The sequence below is a fragment of the Microchirus variegatus genome, assembly GCF_963457635.1.
Source record: "Microchirus variegatus genome assembly, chromosome: 11".
Taxonomy (NCBI): domain Eukaryota; kingdom Metazoa; phylum Chordata; class Actinopteri; order Pleuronectiformes; family Soleidae; genus Microchirus; species Microchirus variegatus.
Window position 1 is genome coordinate 984,229 of NC_139812.1, and position 16,204 is coordinate 1,000,432.

At 43.5% G+C, this 16,204-nt stretch overlaps 1 protein-coding gene across 2 annotated transcripts in view; it reads left to right on the forward strand.

The window, feature by feature from the left end:
• Positions 1 to 16,204, forward strand: part of birc6 (baculoviral IAP repeat containing 6) — a 91,400-nt gene that overhangs the window by 13,180 nt on the left and 62,016 nt on the right. For both annotated transcript variants that reach the window (XM_083897654.1, XM_083897655.1), the window contains exons 5-25: positions 67 to 178; positions 759 to 850; positions 984 to 1,209; positions 1,329 to 1,498; positions 3,313 to 3,371; positions 3,469 to 5,127; positions 6,153 to 6,302; positions 6,396 to 6,621; positions 6,763 to 6,923; positions 7,126 to 7,263; positions 8,138 to 8,269; positions 8,387 to 8,553; positions 9,730 to 9,863; positions 9,955 to 10,116; positions 10,226 to 10,357; positions 10,526 to 10,623; positions 11,806 to 11,953; positions 12,133 to 12,266; positions 12,383 to 12,529; positions 12,622 to 12,809; positions 14,882 to 15,193. In XM_083897654.1, coding sequence (XP_083753780.1) covers positions 67 to 178; positions 759 to 850; positions 984 to 1,209; positions 1,329 to 1,498; positions 3,313 to 3,371; positions 3,469 to 5,127; positions 6,153 to 6,302; positions 6,396 to 6,621; positions 6,763 to 6,923; positions 7,126 to 7,263; positions 8,138 to 8,269; positions 8,387 to 8,553; positions 9,730 to 9,863; positions 9,955 to 10,116; positions 10,226 to 10,357; positions 10,526 to 10,623; positions 11,806 to 11,953; positions 12,133 to 12,266; positions 12,383 to 12,529; positions 12,622 to 12,809; positions 14,882 to 15,193 — 4,747 coding nt within the window. The remainder of the gene's footprint in view (positions 1 to 66; positions 179 to 758; positions 851 to 983; positions 1,210 to 1,328; positions 1,499 to 3,312; positions 3,372 to 3,468; positions 5,128 to 6,152; positions 6,303 to 6,395; positions 6,622 to 6,762; positions 6,924 to 7,125; positions 7,264 to 8,137; positions 8,270 to 8,386; positions 8,554 to 9,729; positions 9,864 to 9,954; positions 10,117 to 10,225; positions 10,358 to 10,525; positions 10,624 to 11,805; positions 11,954 to 12,132; positions 12,267 to 12,382; positions 12,530 to 12,621; positions 12,810 to 14,881; positions 15,194 to 16,204) is intronic.

Below are 16,204 nucleotides of genomic sequence, written 5' to 3' on the forward strand. Positions count from 1 at the left end.
TTATTTGTTTTGTTTTGATAAAATCTGAAAATATGAGTTGTTTTAATAATGAGGTCTTCTCTGCAGATCGTTGATGTACAGCGAGGCCAACAGGAGGGAGACCTTTACATCATGGCCACATGCTGGGTACAGGTGGGCACAACCCGACCCAATGGCTCAAGCAGGTTTTTACCACCAGGTAAGTGATGCCTGTTCACTTACCCCGCCTCCCCAACAGCTATATAGCACCAGATCACAACAGAAGTAATGGAAAAGAAGTATGGTTACCTTTCCTACAGAACAGGTCTATGATTTGTCCTTTTATAAAACAAACTAAATACCCTTATGTTATTTATCTTATTTACATGACGGCAGGTCATTCCTGACTCTACATGGTCATGCATTTACAATTCTCCTGTAAATCAATCAAATTATGCCCATCCCGAGTGGGGAGAGTTTCATTTTGAACTTACAAACTTGTTTGAGTTCAAATCATACAGCCTTGTTTGTCAGACTCTCTGAAGTAATTACTGCATGGACTAACAGAGGCTGGTCTGAGCACAGCTTCACCTTAGATGGGCCCATTTTGAACATCTGAATGTCCTTCAAAGGAATAATGTGTATAATAATAATAATAATAATGTGGATAATATTCATTTTGACTTTATGTCTTTAAAAAGTGACTGCCCTAATGTGAATGAATAGAACACAAATTATTTGTCAATTCATGTGCAAAAGTTGTAATTGTGATTGTCAGTGAACCTGCTATCTTTCCACAGCCTGTCTCAACAGGGGACGACAGAGCCATGTGTTTCACCTGCAGTGTGTGTCTGGTGTGTTGGGAACCTACAGATGAGCCATGGCAAGTCATGTGATTTATTGTTCTATACTGCTGCAAGTATAGCATAGTAAATATGTGTACTATATAGTTGCAAGTGTTTATGTGTAATGTGTTACCGTTCTATACATGTCTGTAACACCTCACATTTCTCCACTAAATCCAGGTCAGAACATGAGAGACATTCTCCGAACTGTCCTTTTGTAAAGGGTGAGCACACACAGAACGTTCCACTGTCAGTGACACTAGCGACCAGCCCTGCCCACTTTCCCAACAGCCCCGACAGTTCAGACAAGATCGCCTGCTATGGCTTTGGGAACTGCCCACAGTTCCTCGCTGCCGCTACTAAGAGAGGGAAGATATGCATCTGGGATGTCTCCAAAATGATGACAGTAAGATAACTTAACTGTAGATGCATGAAAAATGTGTCGCATACAAAGATGCTGGTGTCGGGCATCAAAATTAGAGTTGACCCCAGGTTAAAGTGTGTGATTGTGTGTGTGCTCAACAGGTGCACTTGAAATTTGACATCAACCCATACGACCCTGTGATTCTGAGGCAGCTGATCCTGTGTGGTGGTGAGCAAAGCCAGCAGACGCTGACTGAGGCTCGGAGACCAACTCTGGCCTGGTTGGAGGAGACTTCCACCTGCTCTGACCTGCCCAAGCTAGAAGGAGACAGGTGAAATACACTCACACATTTTCACAATCACACTTGCACTCGGTATACACGTCAATTCAGTGTGATTCAGTGTGAAGCCACAATTTTTGTCTCTCTCTGTCCAACCAAGCTCACTTGTTAGTAGTGCCGATAAAATAACAGCAACGCATAGAGAACGTCAGACGTACTGAAACTGCTTAGCGCTGTCGTTAGCCACACCGGAGCTAACAGCCGGCAACGCAGAACATTGACGTCATGACGCTCGAACGTCGCAGCCAATGAATGACGGACGTTAACAAACTACGTCGTCACGCTCTTTGCGAGCAGTGCTGCGTTCAAGTCAGCTTAGGAAATCGCCTACTCTTCCACTCGGATAATGTTACAAGGATGCGTTCAAGTACCGATTCCGGGTATCGTTTCATTTTGTGCAAATACTCGGTAGTACCGACCCAGTCCGGCCTGGGGGCTCGGCGGGCCGGACTGGAGCCACCGGCGGGCCATATCCGGCTGTATCTATGTTTGAAACCTGTGCTTTAGAACTACAAAACTTTCAGCGCACCACTTGTCTCCATATTGCAGTGTTAGGTGCAATATAGCTAGTTAGGGTTAGGTAGGGTTTAGAAATTATCTATAGACTAATTTTCAAACGTAAAAAGTCAAACAATATCATATATGCTGGTGTCCTAATGAATACGTCTGTTAGGGATGGGAATTTCATACATTTTTAGAGTCGATTGTCGAGGTCCACGTGTCGAATTTTTTGTCTACTTTTTTTTTTTTTTTTTACAGCAGCAATGCGGGGGTGTAAACTATTCTACACTGTACTACTTCATTTTAGGCTCAAAAACATGGCTGTAATGTCCATTATTGACCATCAGAACAGCGATAATAAAAATGAGGGACCAAAAAAAAGAAAAAAAGCGGACTCTCCGCTGGAACGCGCGTCGCCACTCGCCAGACGGCTCAGGTTTTTGAACCTGCGCTCGTTAGGTGTCCACCAGAGTGAATTACAGTGATCCTGACTGGTTGAGATGCCGTCTTCATTTAGCGCTTGTGTTATGTCGCTCACCCACCCCCGTCCTAAACTTAAGCGCAACCTCGTTCGCACTGCACGCACACACACGCTCGGAAGCACACAGCCACTCGAGGGAACGAGCCGGTGACGCGCAGGGAGCCGAGACAGCAGGTTCACCTTTTCGTGCACAGCTTCTTTAACCTCCGTGATTGTGAAATGTACGTGTTTGTGACACTTCGACTTTTTTTACTTTTCATTTTTTGTTGAGGTGCGCACGTGTCGATTGTCGATCGATTTGTCGACAAAAAAGTCCCATCCCTAATGTCTGTGCCATGGTTTTGTTTAAATACCTTAAGAATGAAGCACCACAGCAGTTCAATCACCTGCCAAAACAGCCCTGTTCAGAACGCACGCTTTTGAGCGACACAGGGAACTACGTCAGCGTCACTGAGGCTGCAGTTGATTCTTTTTTTCCTTTGTTTTCTTTAGCGTGACGCGGCTTCAAATGTTTGATTAAGTTGTTGGTGTTAAAATATGCAACACTTGTGCCACCCCTCGCTTCTTTGCATATGTTGCATGTCGCAGTCTTACTGGTGGGAGCATCCAGTGTGAAATACTGCCAAACTGCTGATGCGACATGTCAGCTGATCAATTCTTCTTCGTGCCTCTAAAACAGCAGCTGCTGGTGGCAGCACGGCGCAACTGTTTTAAGAGCGACGAAGGAGAACTGTGTCAGAGCTAACAGAGCTAACCAGTAAATGGATTCCTATTTCTAATGTGTGTGTCATTTCATTTTACTCATGTTCTTCTTTTCTTCTAGTGATGACCAGTTGGAGGATTCAGATAGTGAAGAGCATTCCCGTTCAGAGTCAGTAACAGGTATGTGTAATGTAACATTTGGTGGTTCACTATCAACTTCACTAAGGTGTGAAAAGGAAAAATCTCAGAGCCATTTTTTCTCCCACTTCTCTTTCAGGTCAGCCATCTCAGTGGGAGAGCATGGATGTGAGTCTCGGTGTGACGGCGCTGAGTGTTGTCCAGCAGCCAGAGAAGCTCCAGTGGGAGGTGGTTGCCAGTGTGCTGGAGGATAAGGTCAAGGACCAGGAGGAGCTGGGAGCCAACCCCTCACTTAACCAGACCAAGGCCCACAGCCAGGCCAAAGCAAAGGACAAGGTCACTGACCACCCCAACATTCCCTTTCCCTGCCTGTTAGCTGGAGGCCTGCTCAGCTATCGCCCAACATCCAGCACCCCAATGGCTGGACCCCCACCCACAGCTCCATCCACAACACGCAGGACCACAGATGGACCTTTAAGAACTCAGGGCCCTCAGCCCTTCCACTCTGGGCCTGTACAGGACCAGGGTCCAATGGACATAGAGAACAACAATCCTCAGACTGCAGCTGCACAGCAAGGATTCTCTAATCTAACAGGTTCTCAAACTCCCAGCCCATCTTCTCTGCAGGCTATACACAGGACTATACCAGTGCTGCTTCTGTACAGCATCAGAGAGGTGGATGACAAGTCCTCAGGGCAGGTGTTTGCCCAAATGAACAGCCTTATGAGCAAGGGGCTTCACGAGGAGGGCTTCACTGTTCCACAGATCATAGAGATGGAGTTTGACACTCACGAGCAGCTTCTTCTTCAGGATCCCCCAATCACCTATATTCAGCAGTTTGCTGATGCAGCAAATAATCTGGCAGGGTTAGATGGTCATGTGGACAAATGGAGCACACTGGCTGCGTCCAGCGTCTCCACCCCACCCCGACCTGGAGCACTGGTGCAGTGCTTGAGACTCCCCAAACAGCTGGAGGACGAGAGTCTTTATGTGGACTCGATCACACCCTGTTGGGACAGTGTGCACCTTCTGGTCATCTTGCAGCCGTGCGGTGCAGAATCTCTTAGTGCCACCAACCAGGTGGAGGCGCTCAACAATCTCAACCGCCTGCACTCAGCGCTCTGCAGTAAGCGCAAAGGTGAACTCTTACACCCAGTTGCCAACGGGTTTGAAGGCCACCACACAGGGGAGTCACTGCCTCAGACACCCCTTATCCTTCCGCCAGGAGAGCAGCAGCAGAGGTCCTCCAGTGGAGGAAGTGGAGGGGGCTATCTTGCACTCTACAAGCTCAACTACTCCACCCGTATCGTCACCTTGGACGAAGACCCTATAAAGGTGCAGCAGATCTGCGACCCCTGTGATGCAATCACCTCTCATATACTCCTTCCTCCAGATGTGCTGGACTGCTGGGAGGATGAGAGTGAAGAAGCCTCCGATGAGGCTCTCCCCTCCGCTCCCAAAAATGGCTTGTCTGGGTTTGGAGCGGGCTCTGGAGGTTGTGCTGGCTCTGGAACTGCGACTGCAAGTGGAGCAGCCACAACCAGCAGCAGTGCTACTGTCACCAATCCAGCCATCTCTACCTCCAGCCCCAAAGATTGCAGTGGGTTAGAGGTGGCAGGTCTTGGACACCTGGTGGTGACCACACAAGCTGGGTACATTATGATACTGGACCTATCCACATTGGAGGTCCTGGCCAAGGTGGAACCGCTTAAGAAAGAGGGGTCAGCGGAGGAAACGGACCCCTTTGTTTCAGTTACCTATTGCTCTGGGACCGATCGCCTTTGTGCCTGCACCAAAGGTAGGTGACTTATTCCTGGGCCTGTTTACCTATAGACAACAACGGCTTTAACTTGTCCCGTTTTTTGTTTGTGTATATTTGTCCATCACTTTCTAACTTAATTGTGTTTTTCATATTATGTTCTCTCTGGTTTTGAAATAATGTATGTTACAATTATATTAAGCCCCCCTCACTACTTATATTTACAATTTTTTTGATACTGTGGTATTCTCTGTTATGTTATTGCCCAACCCTTGTCGCACGTTTGTCTCGTGTATTTTAACATCTAGGGTTACATCTGATGAATCTTCATAATTGATTAATCTGTTGATTATTTTCTTGATCATTTGGTTCTTAAAATGACAGAAAATGTTGATCATTTTTTACCAAACCTGGGTTAGTCTTGAATGTCTTGTTTTGTCCACAAATCAACATTATTCAGTTGTAATGATTTCAATGCTATCTGAAGCGAAGATACCAGAAAACTGAAAAACACTGTACAATATTATCTCAAATCTGTCAACTTGATTGGGATCAAGAAGTGCTGCTCTCTTTGATTAACATTATTAGCCACTGATGAGAACACAGCGCTTAGCGGAGGAGTGCAAGGCACTGTATGTTTGTCATTTAGAAGTAATTTAAATACTCAGTATTGTCAATTTGCACATTGTAAAACAAAAATGACGTATTATCACCATAGATATATCACCCACCTCGAACAAGGACACAGGAGCTGCTGATTTACCAGTGCCTTGTTTAGTACGGTAAATCTGAATGAAGGTTTTAAAACTGATGTCACAAAATATCACAATTGAACTTTCTGATGGCGGCAGTAGTAGATCAACAACTCCTGTGTGCCATGATGTAAAATCACTGATTTTGTCAATGGAGTTTGGTGCAGGAGAGTGAGCAATTACTAAGCAACACAAACTTGCTGTCTAACTGAAATTTAAAGGTAACAGAGTGAGGCTTTTAGTACTTCAGTGCCTCCAGGAAGATCATCTATGCTCTGCATGTTTACATTTTTTTCCTGCTCTCCTCTGAAGGTGGAGAACTTCATTTCCTTCAAATTGGAGGTGTGTGGGACGATGGAGACGATGGAGACATGTTTATCGATGGCCCCCTTTCTAAAGGGGCTGAGCTGCTAGTTGAGGGAGCCAAGCCTTCCTCCAACCCTTCGAGCCCAGGGATCACAGGTACAACTCGCTCAAGACACTCAAGTCATGTTTTCTTTACATCGGGTTCAATGCATCACACCACAGTTCACTCGCTCTTCCCCAACTGTGCAGGAGTGGATCTCCTGGTGGACCAACCGCTGACTACGGAGAGCCTGATGTCGCTGGTAGAGCTGACACGCTTCGAAACTCTGACTCCCCGTTTCTCAGCCACAGTTCCACCATGTTGGGTGGAGGTGCAACAGGAGCAGCAGCAGCGGCGCCACCCGCAGCACCTTCATCAGCAACACCATGGAGATGCAGCCCAGCACACACGCACCTGGAAGCTTCAGAGTGATAGGTAACACATTTTAGTATTGGGGTAACCAAGTAGAGGGTGTGGGTCACATGAAGACTGAAGAAAAACTAAATAAGAAGCCAACACCCCTTGAATTGCACATTGTAGCAGTTGGTGATGTGATGATGTGTATTCTCTCTGCAGCTCCAGCTGGGACGAGCATTTGTTTGAGCTTGTGCTGCCGAAAGCCTGTATGGTGGGCCATGTGGATTTCAAGTTTGTGCTGAACAACAACATCGTGAACATTCCTCAGATCCAGGTCACTTTACTGAAGAACAAAGCTCCTGGGCTGGGCAAAGTCAATGGTGAGGACACTCCTGTGTGACATCTGTTCCCTTAAATGAAAATATGTAGATTGTTGTCTTCATCGCTCTGTTTAAACAGATATGTTTTTTCTCTTCACATATGGTATATGAAGGAGTATCAGCTCAGCTCAAGAGTTTTCCTCCTACGTATAAAGGAAATGAGAAGAACCTGTGTTTGAATGTCATTTTCTGTCTTCAACAGAGACGTCAGTGGACAGACAGATCTCTTTCCCCCTTTCTAATGTGCTCCATGCAAATGGAGAAAAGAATGGCCAGCCTGCGCTTGCGCTGCATGACTTTGCAGAGGACATTCAGTTTATGGACGTAGAGGAGACATCAGGTAAAGATTGCAGTCTGTTCACTTTTAGATCAGATTAGATTAGGCAAGCAAAAATGCAACAGGATTATTCATTCAAAACTACTACTCTTTATTTTCTGCTGGTGAAATTAGAGCTACAGCGCTTTCTAACAAGCCCCTGATCGTCTCCCTGTATTCAGTATACATGACAGTAAAAGCGGGCGTAAAGTTGGAGATGTCAGCCGCGGCGCACTTCTGCATTCATTCGCGTGCGCGTGTATGCGCTGCTCGGATCTCACCGCATTTACAGACTCACGCACGCGCTCCCACTCAAGTCTTTTTTTTGTCATATTTATCCCTGTTGACGGTGTAACATTTTCCTGACGCGTTTTCATTCATTCGCTAGAATCTCTTGCTCAGATTGTGTGAAATTCCTTTACTTTCCTTCGTTCAGTGCGTTATTTGATCAAAGAGGTGAACCGCAGGTTCTATTTAAATTGATTTGCATATGTAAATGGGGCGTGGACAGGGAGGAGTTTGGCACCTCTGCATGTGCGCTCAATTCCACGTTGATTTGGGATGCACAAAGGGAACGTGCTTGGATCCATGCGTACGCACACTTTGATACATCTGAATTTATTTGTGCGTACGACAGTTTTTGGGTTTTGGCGTACGCCAAGATTTAGTAGGAAATCCACGCAAGTCTTTGTACATGAGGCCCCTGGAGATCCAAAATCTTCACACTGAAGTTTTTTATGATCCTGCAAATTATTAATTGTAGGATAATTAATTGATTAAATAGAAGGCACAGCTCGACTCAAAGTTCCCATAAACTACAAACAAGAAAAAAATGCCTGCTTAAATGTCCTCCTCCTCCAGAAGTTTCAAGTTTTAAATGTGTATTTTTTTGTCGTAGGCTCCATGTTGTGTCCATTTCTAGAGGATCACAAGGAGGACATCCTATGTGGTCCAGTGTGGCTGGCCAGTGGCCTAGACCTCTCTGGCCATGCAGGCATGCTGAGCCTCACCAGCCCCAAACTGGTCAAAGGTAAGTCTACTTGTATTTTCACGCGTGTGTGAGAGTATCTGTCACAGCTTAGCAGGTAGATGACGCTCTGAATCATCCAAGTAGTTCAGTGTTGTGTTGTTCCCCTCTCCCCTGCAGGCATGGCAGGAGGGAAGTACCGGTCATTCTTGGTTCACATTAAAGCAGTGAGTGATAAGAGCATGGAGGAGAATCCCAGGCCTTTGGTTCGAATGCCCAGTGTCAAGCCTCAGGGCACCAAAGGCCACTCACTGTCCACCCTGCTGCAACGGGCTCAGGCCTCCAAGGTATACATTCACACACTGTTGTTTTGAGGGGTTGTTTTATGTGTGGGTTTGAATGCAGCAATACGTCTTCAAATGGCAGAAATGATCACATTTCTCTGCTGGTCAGTGACTGTCACAGACTACCTGTAGCTGCCTGAATATCACAAACAACTCGGCTGACCTACAGTCAGAGCATCTTCTGGATGCCCGCACACAATGGGGAATGAGTTTGTCAAAAGCTATTGGAGCAGGGGTGTTCCTCTTTGTGTTAAGAACCTTGTCTCATTTAAGAACACCTCTTCTCTAACACTCCTAACATACCCAGCATATTGGATTTCAAATATGTTTTTCACTTTTACTCTTGTTAGTTGTAGTAATTGTAATGTAATGTAAACGTTTTATTTTAAGTCAGTTTTAGTTGACACAAAATAATAATTTTAATTTAGTATAAAATACAATAATTATGACAAATAACCTAATAAATGACAGGTCATATGAGTAATAATCCTGATTATTCTGCCATTACTTCTTATTCCTGCCAGTACGCAGCACTTCTCTTTCTGGCAGATGCCGCTGCAGAGCTGCATAAGTTCAGCAGAATTCAGCATGAGCGGGAGAGGAAGTAGGAAAATAAACCTTTGGTTTGCGGTTCAGAATAAAAGCTCCCGTGTTGACGCCACGTCATATTTCACTTTACTTCATCACAGAAAGAGTCCTCGCGAGCTCAGCATGCTCCTGTTTATTCGGTCGGTAGAAAAACTGCTCGTAACTCCAGCTGTGCAGCCATATGGAAGCGGGCTGCAGAGGTGTGAACCATGCGATGCACGTCCATTCTGCCCAGCAACACTGAATACTATTTTCCTGATTGGCCGATCGGTCACTAATTCAATATAACTGTTTGAATGAACTATGCAGAGCAAACTACCTTTGTGTCATCGATTCATAGATTACCAATTTATGTGCGGTGACTTTTATCACTTATCAGTGTGAGAAATGAGTGCATGAACTTATTGAGTTGCATGTGTCTCACACAGAATGCAGCTCTAATTTTATTCTTTGTCATTTCTTCCAAATATTTTTCAACACTGGGCAAAAATAAAATGTATGTGCATGATTTTCTTCCTGTTCTGCAGAAGTAATCTTGTTATTCTTCTACTGATTCAATCACTGCTTAATTATTGATGTGTGTGTGTGTAGGATAAGGTTTCTACAGTGAAAACCGAGACACCAACTCCTTCAAAGAAAGTGGAGAACATGCGTGGCTGTGACCTGTTGCAAGAAGTTTCAGTCACAATCAGAAGGTTCAAAAAGACATCGATACCCAAAGAAAGGTCAGATCACTGCTCAGCATGTGACAGCGTTCTTTTGTTTTTGCTGCACACACTGTGGAACTAACTGTCTCTCTGGTGTTGTGCTTTTCAGAGTCCAACGCTGTGCCACACTGCAGTTCCCAGACTTTCATGAGAAGCTGTTGGACGGGCTGTGTAGGCATTTAGAAGGCAGCCTGGCCACCGAACATGCCCAGAGCCTTATTTTGGACATTCTCTGCTGGCTTGCTGGGGTTTTCTCCAACGGACCCTGCAGGTAAAACAGAAGATGGAACACACAGCACCAGAGTATCATCCAGGACTTACATTACTTCCACTTTTAATGGTCTACGTAGATAAATGACACAAATTTTAAATCTTTCTAGCTTAAGAGAAGGAAAGGAGGGGCTGCTGGCAAAAACCCGGACACGGCTAACGGATATTGTGCGGGTGTGTTTCTTCGAAGCTGGTCGGAGCATAGCACACAAGTGTGCTCGCTTTCTTGCACTTTGTATTAGGCAAGTAACACAATGGATTTCAGCAGTGATGCTTTACAACCCTGAAACTTCTCTTTAACCCACACCTGTAAAGCATTGCAAATGCCTTGGAGAATTAATAATTTTTTGAAAATGTGTGCAATTAAATTAATCATTATGTAATGAGAAATGTGGTTTGTCTTGCAGCAGCAATGGAAAAGGAGACCCAAATCAACAGGGCTTTAGTGTGAGTCTGCTCAAGTCTCTGCTTGACAATATGCCTTACTTGCCTGCAGCAGCAACAGGTGGTAAGTAACCGAACAGCAAAACAGAACAATGTACAGCACCTTCCTTTATTTTTTCTTCATGACTACCGTTTTCATTTTATGTTATATACGAAGAAGGATTTTCAATGAGTTCCATAGTAGTTGTGCTGTTCTGTTTGAGTGTGCGGAGAGCTCTGGATTCCAGGGATGCACAATGCCGATATATCAGTAGTGCTTGCTCTGATAACCGATACAGATATATGTACATTTGTACCTGTAGAGGTAATTTAGTCTCTTCTGTAGTGGAATTTACATAATGTTTCATACTCATGTCACAGAAGATCATTTTACGAAATAAATGATAGTTGCAGAGTACACCAGCATATACGTCAATGAGGTAATCTTGCATGTTTGCTGATAACCAATAATACATCCTAAAGCCAATAATGTGCTTGTACTGTGTTTGTGTGCATAAGAGCGCACCTGGACCGGGAGGAGAGAGACAGTGGAATAAAAGAGGCTCGTATTATGTTGTAATTGCGGACTGTAAACGTTCTAAAAGGCAGAGCTGCCAACCATTTGAAAGAATGGATCATATGATGTTCAGTTGGGTTGCTGTGGTGACTCTTGTTTTGCTATATTCGGCAAGCAAGACGCCAGTGTTTTAGCAAGCAACTGCCTCACTGGCCATTTTTGTAGTCACACATGTGTGAGTATATATATTTAACAAGTTGTACACATCTATTTTTACGCTTGCATGCGAGTAAAACAAAAAAGTAAAGTCCTGAACAGCCTTTAAAACCAGGAACAGTCATCACAGATACCATATCACGATATGGTGATATCTTAAATCTAAGACCATAACTTGTCTCTTGACAGTATAGATGTAATATTGATATATTGCCAAGCTCTATATAAAGAGACAATTTGTCAACATCAAACCAAGTTTTCAGTGTCTCCATTTCACTTTCAGCAGCATAGGAAACTTCTCAGAGCAAAATACATTTGTAAAATGACAGAATGTATCAACTCGGCAACATGGCATATCATTGATATAAAATTTGAAGAGTTTTAGACAAATCACTTAATCTCTGGCAGTCCACAGATGACCTCCCTAACTCCTGACATACTATCTTTAATCTAATTTTCCACATAGCTTTTCATTTAAAAGTAAGTGACATATGTAAAGAAAGCTCCACATCTCCCTGTCCTGTCTGCTTTCAGGCTCTGTCTTCTGGTACTTTGTGCTGTTGAACTATGTGAAGGAGGAGGACTTGGCAGGCTGCAGCACTGCCAGCGCCTCTCTGCTCACTGCCATCTCTCGGCAGTTGCAGGACCGCCTCACTCCACTGGAGGCACTTCTGCAGACCAGGTATATCGACAACTATTCATTTCAAGAAGAGTGGCATGTCTGCTCTGTAGCCTCTGCATACAACATGTAATTCACTTAGTGAACTTATTCTCACTAGATCCATTGACATATTTTTAATACTGATTGTGTGGGAGGCTTCAAGTCAGACAATAGTCAGACAATATTCCATATCTCTGTAGGTATGGACTGTACAGCTCTCCATTTGACCCAGTGCTCTTTGACCTGGAGGTCAGTGGTTCCTCCTGTAAGAATGCCTTTAACAGCAGCATCGGGGTCCAGTCAGATGAGATTGACCTTTCTGACATCTTGTCAGGTATGAATGTAATTATGCAGATTTTTTAAACAATGCTCACTGTTGACATATTGTGCTAAACTGGAATTTTAATAGTTTTAAATAGGTGTTGAGTTTTCGTGTTGTGTCTCCTAAAGGAAATGGGAAAGTGAGCAGCTGTGCGGCAGCAGAGGGCAGCTTCACAGCCTTAACAGGTCTCCTGGAGGTGGAACCGTTGCACTTTACTTGTATCTCCACCAGTGATGGCACACGTGTGGAACGGGATGATGCAAGCATGTTTACTGGTAAACGATGTCTTCCACTGAACACATTTTTTATTGGTTATGGTGTCACTCTCTGCACTGGTCATGGCCTGAACCTGTTCTCTTCGTCCCAGTGAGTACATTTGGTGTGACCCCAGCGGTTGGTGGCCTGTCGACAGGAACGGTCGGTGAGGCATCGACAGCTTTGAGTTCAGCAGCCCAGGTGGCGCTTCAGTCTCTGTCCCATGCCATGGTGTCAGCGGAGCAGCAGCTGCAGGTCCTGCAGGAGAAACAGCAGCAGCTGCTGAAGCTGCAGCAGCAGGTGAAAGAGAATTTGACACATACTCCTTTTTGCACTGCAGGTGGTTATCTATGACAACATGATGACTTGAGGTGTTTTTTAGGGCTACAACTTACGATTATTTTCAATCATCAATTAATCTGTCACTTATTTTCTCGAGTCATCGTTTGGTCCAGAAAATGTTCTTTTGTCTCTTTTGACCAGTGTTATTCAGACTTCAAAACGATGATGTTCTCAAATGCCTTGTTTTTTCTACAAACCAAAATTATTAATTTAAAGGGGAACCCAGTTCCCTGGTGTCCTAATGAACATGTCTGTGACATGCTTTGGTCAAAATACCATAAGGATGAAGCACCACAGTTCAATGCACTGTGCAGCAAAGATTAGAACTTTTTTCGCACACTTCGCAGACTTCCAGTTTTAGGATACAATTGCCCTCGCCAGCACTATCGCGTGTTTTATGGACAAAGCGAGACAACAATTCCAGGAGTTAAGTGCATTGTGACGTCCCAATGAGTCCCCCCGAGCTAAAAACACTGCTGCCATTAGTACCAAATTCCATGGAGAAAATCAAACCTATTCAGCCTGGCTCTTAGTGCAGTGGGCAAGACTCAGTTTGGTATCAGCCATTTATACGCGGCACAAACACACTGGATCCTCTCTTCAGCCACCAAACACGTCTGCACCTTGTTGATGAACCATGGTGTATTTTGTAGACTGCAACCATGTATGCTTGCCTGTAACGCTCTTGCCTTTTTTTTTCTTTTTAAACAAACAGTGGGTTTGATTCTTGTGTCCGACGTAACACTCAAAGGTATCAAGAAAGCATCAGCTATTCCTAAATTAAAAAAATGAGTACAGTCGAGTCGTGCTAGAACTGTGTAATGGAAAAACTTAGTTTACTGTCTGAAAGAAACTATTTAGTTCCGAACATTATTTTGATTAATTTGAAATTAGCCAAATGTGGGATTTTGTTAACATTGGGTTTGCATTATCACAATAACCATACTTATTGATGATGGGTATGACATAGTGCTGTCAAGCGATTAAAAATGTGCAATCTGTAATGAATTAATCTAATTTATAATCTCACCTAAAAATTGCTGAGGAAAGCACTCAACTTGAGGTGTTTTCATTTAAATTCATGATTACATTATTGTGGCAGATCAAAAGATTGATAACAAAAAAGTGGCTTTATAAAGTAATGTATTGTTTTGACAAAGCCATTTACATTCTGCTGTGTTATTGTCAAACTCTAAATAATTAGAAAATACAAATGAAAATGAAGTCCATATAATGTGCTGTAAGTAAACAAATCAGTTAGAATTTCTGAGCAATACAACACTGAACTTGATTTTTCTCTGCTTCAGATAATAAACAATAAATAAATCAGACCCATCAATCACAGTGCTGTAAGTTGGCACGTATGACACATTTGTGCGGACATTCGCCCTTCTCTAATCAGAACGATCTAATGTCGCTCTGTAATGATCAATCAGACCGGGATTTGTCTCCAAAGCATGCTGGGAAGTGTAGTTCTTCATGAGAAGCGGTTTTGTTGGTGGAAATAACTTATTTCTTGAAAGTGAAATTTTGCTCCTATTTTATGGCTGGATCTGTGAATCTTGGTCACATAGTGATACTAATTGTACAGTTGTAATCTGTGGATTCTCCGCTGTCCAGCCGACACAATTTTCTCTTTTAGCTGAGTTTCTGACCTTTCTGTGGATATGCAGCATATCTGTGTTTATTAAAGTTAGGTATGGTCATGCAGCGACCTTTTTGTCACTGCATGACCCTGCCCCCGGTACCAGGGGCATCCTTGAAGAGGAGATTTACGCGATTAAAAACATAATGCATTAATTATAGCTGTAATTAATTAACGCGATAATTTGACACCCCTAGTATGACATTATCATGATAGAAGAAAGTATCTTGGCTGCTCAATCAATCAACAAATTTCACAGGTTTCACTATTCTTGTTGACTTTTCCTCAAACCACCATTCATTACAGCTACCCAGAATTCAGTTTGGGGTATTTCTAGCCTTTTTTCTCATGGTGTGTAAGGAGTCTCTGTTTGTGTTGACGACAGAAGGCCAAGCTAGAGGCTAAGCTGCATCAGTCGACCTCTGCAGCCGCTGCCGCAGCCTCTGGAGTGGGACCCATCCATAACTCTGTGCCTTCCAACGCCTCCTCCACTCCTGGTTTCTTCATTCACCCATCAGACGTCATTCCCCCAACACCTAAGACCACACCCCTCTTCATGACCCCTCCTCTCACTCCACCAAACGAGGCCGTGTCGGCGGCCTTCAGCGCAGAGCTGGCTCACCTGTTTCCTGGCTCGATGATGGATACTGGGCCTGTCAACCTGGCTGCACACAAGAATGCACAGAAAGCCAAGCAGGTTAGTAATTTGCAGATCGATGCTTGCTTCAGTTTAGTTTTCCAAGATGGTACATAAAATATTAAACCACAGGTATAAGACAGTGCACATATTTTTTGAATAAATGACTTCTGTCTGTGCAGTTTTTCCACCTCCACTGTGGCCCAGGCATTATTGTTATCTTTATTATTAATTAATCTGTACATTTGACAGATTAATGTCACAATATAAGTAAATTGTATCAACTGATTATCATAATAGTGATGGTGATAGTGCAACTAAAATTTTTCATGGCAGGTTTTTCAAATAGTTGCTATGCGTGTCGCAGTGTTTTGAAGTGTTTTTGTTATGGTTTTTTTTTTAAATAAAAGGCAGGGTTTCCCCCAGTGCATTTGTCTGTAGCCTGGCAGGGCTAAGAGTTGCTTGTTTATTTATTTTAAATAGATGTTTTTTATACACCACAGACGCAGGGGTGGTGTACAGAAAAAAAGTCTGTCTGATTGTAAATTCTGGGTACGTAACCATAAGGGTTTTTTCAGAGATCTCGCTGAGCCCGAGATTACAATACATCAAAGCGTTCTCAGCAGTGGCTGAACTGTTTGTTTCAAACCTTCAGACCTTCATAAACGAGGTAATGTCGCAGATACACACTAAAAAAACTGCGTTAACTGGAACTTCCAGTCTAGGCCCGCTTTAATATTATTTATTTTAATTTCAAGAGTATATCTTTTTTGTAAGACTTGTTAGTTGGTGTTTAAGTATTGTTAATAAATGTCTTACAATAACATATAATAGTCATTATTTCAAATTTCCTGTCAACTTTAAATTTGTATTTTTTTTTACAAAAACACAGTGGGCTGCAGGTGGACTGCCTGACGGGCTTTACGACTGGGCTTAGCAGGATTTCTGGGGGAAACCCTAAACAGGCATATATTGTCTTGGCAATAAATACCAGTTAATTTGCATGTCGGCTACTTTACTATGACAACACCTCCAGTTTCACGATGTTTTTTCTACAAGACTTCTACTTTT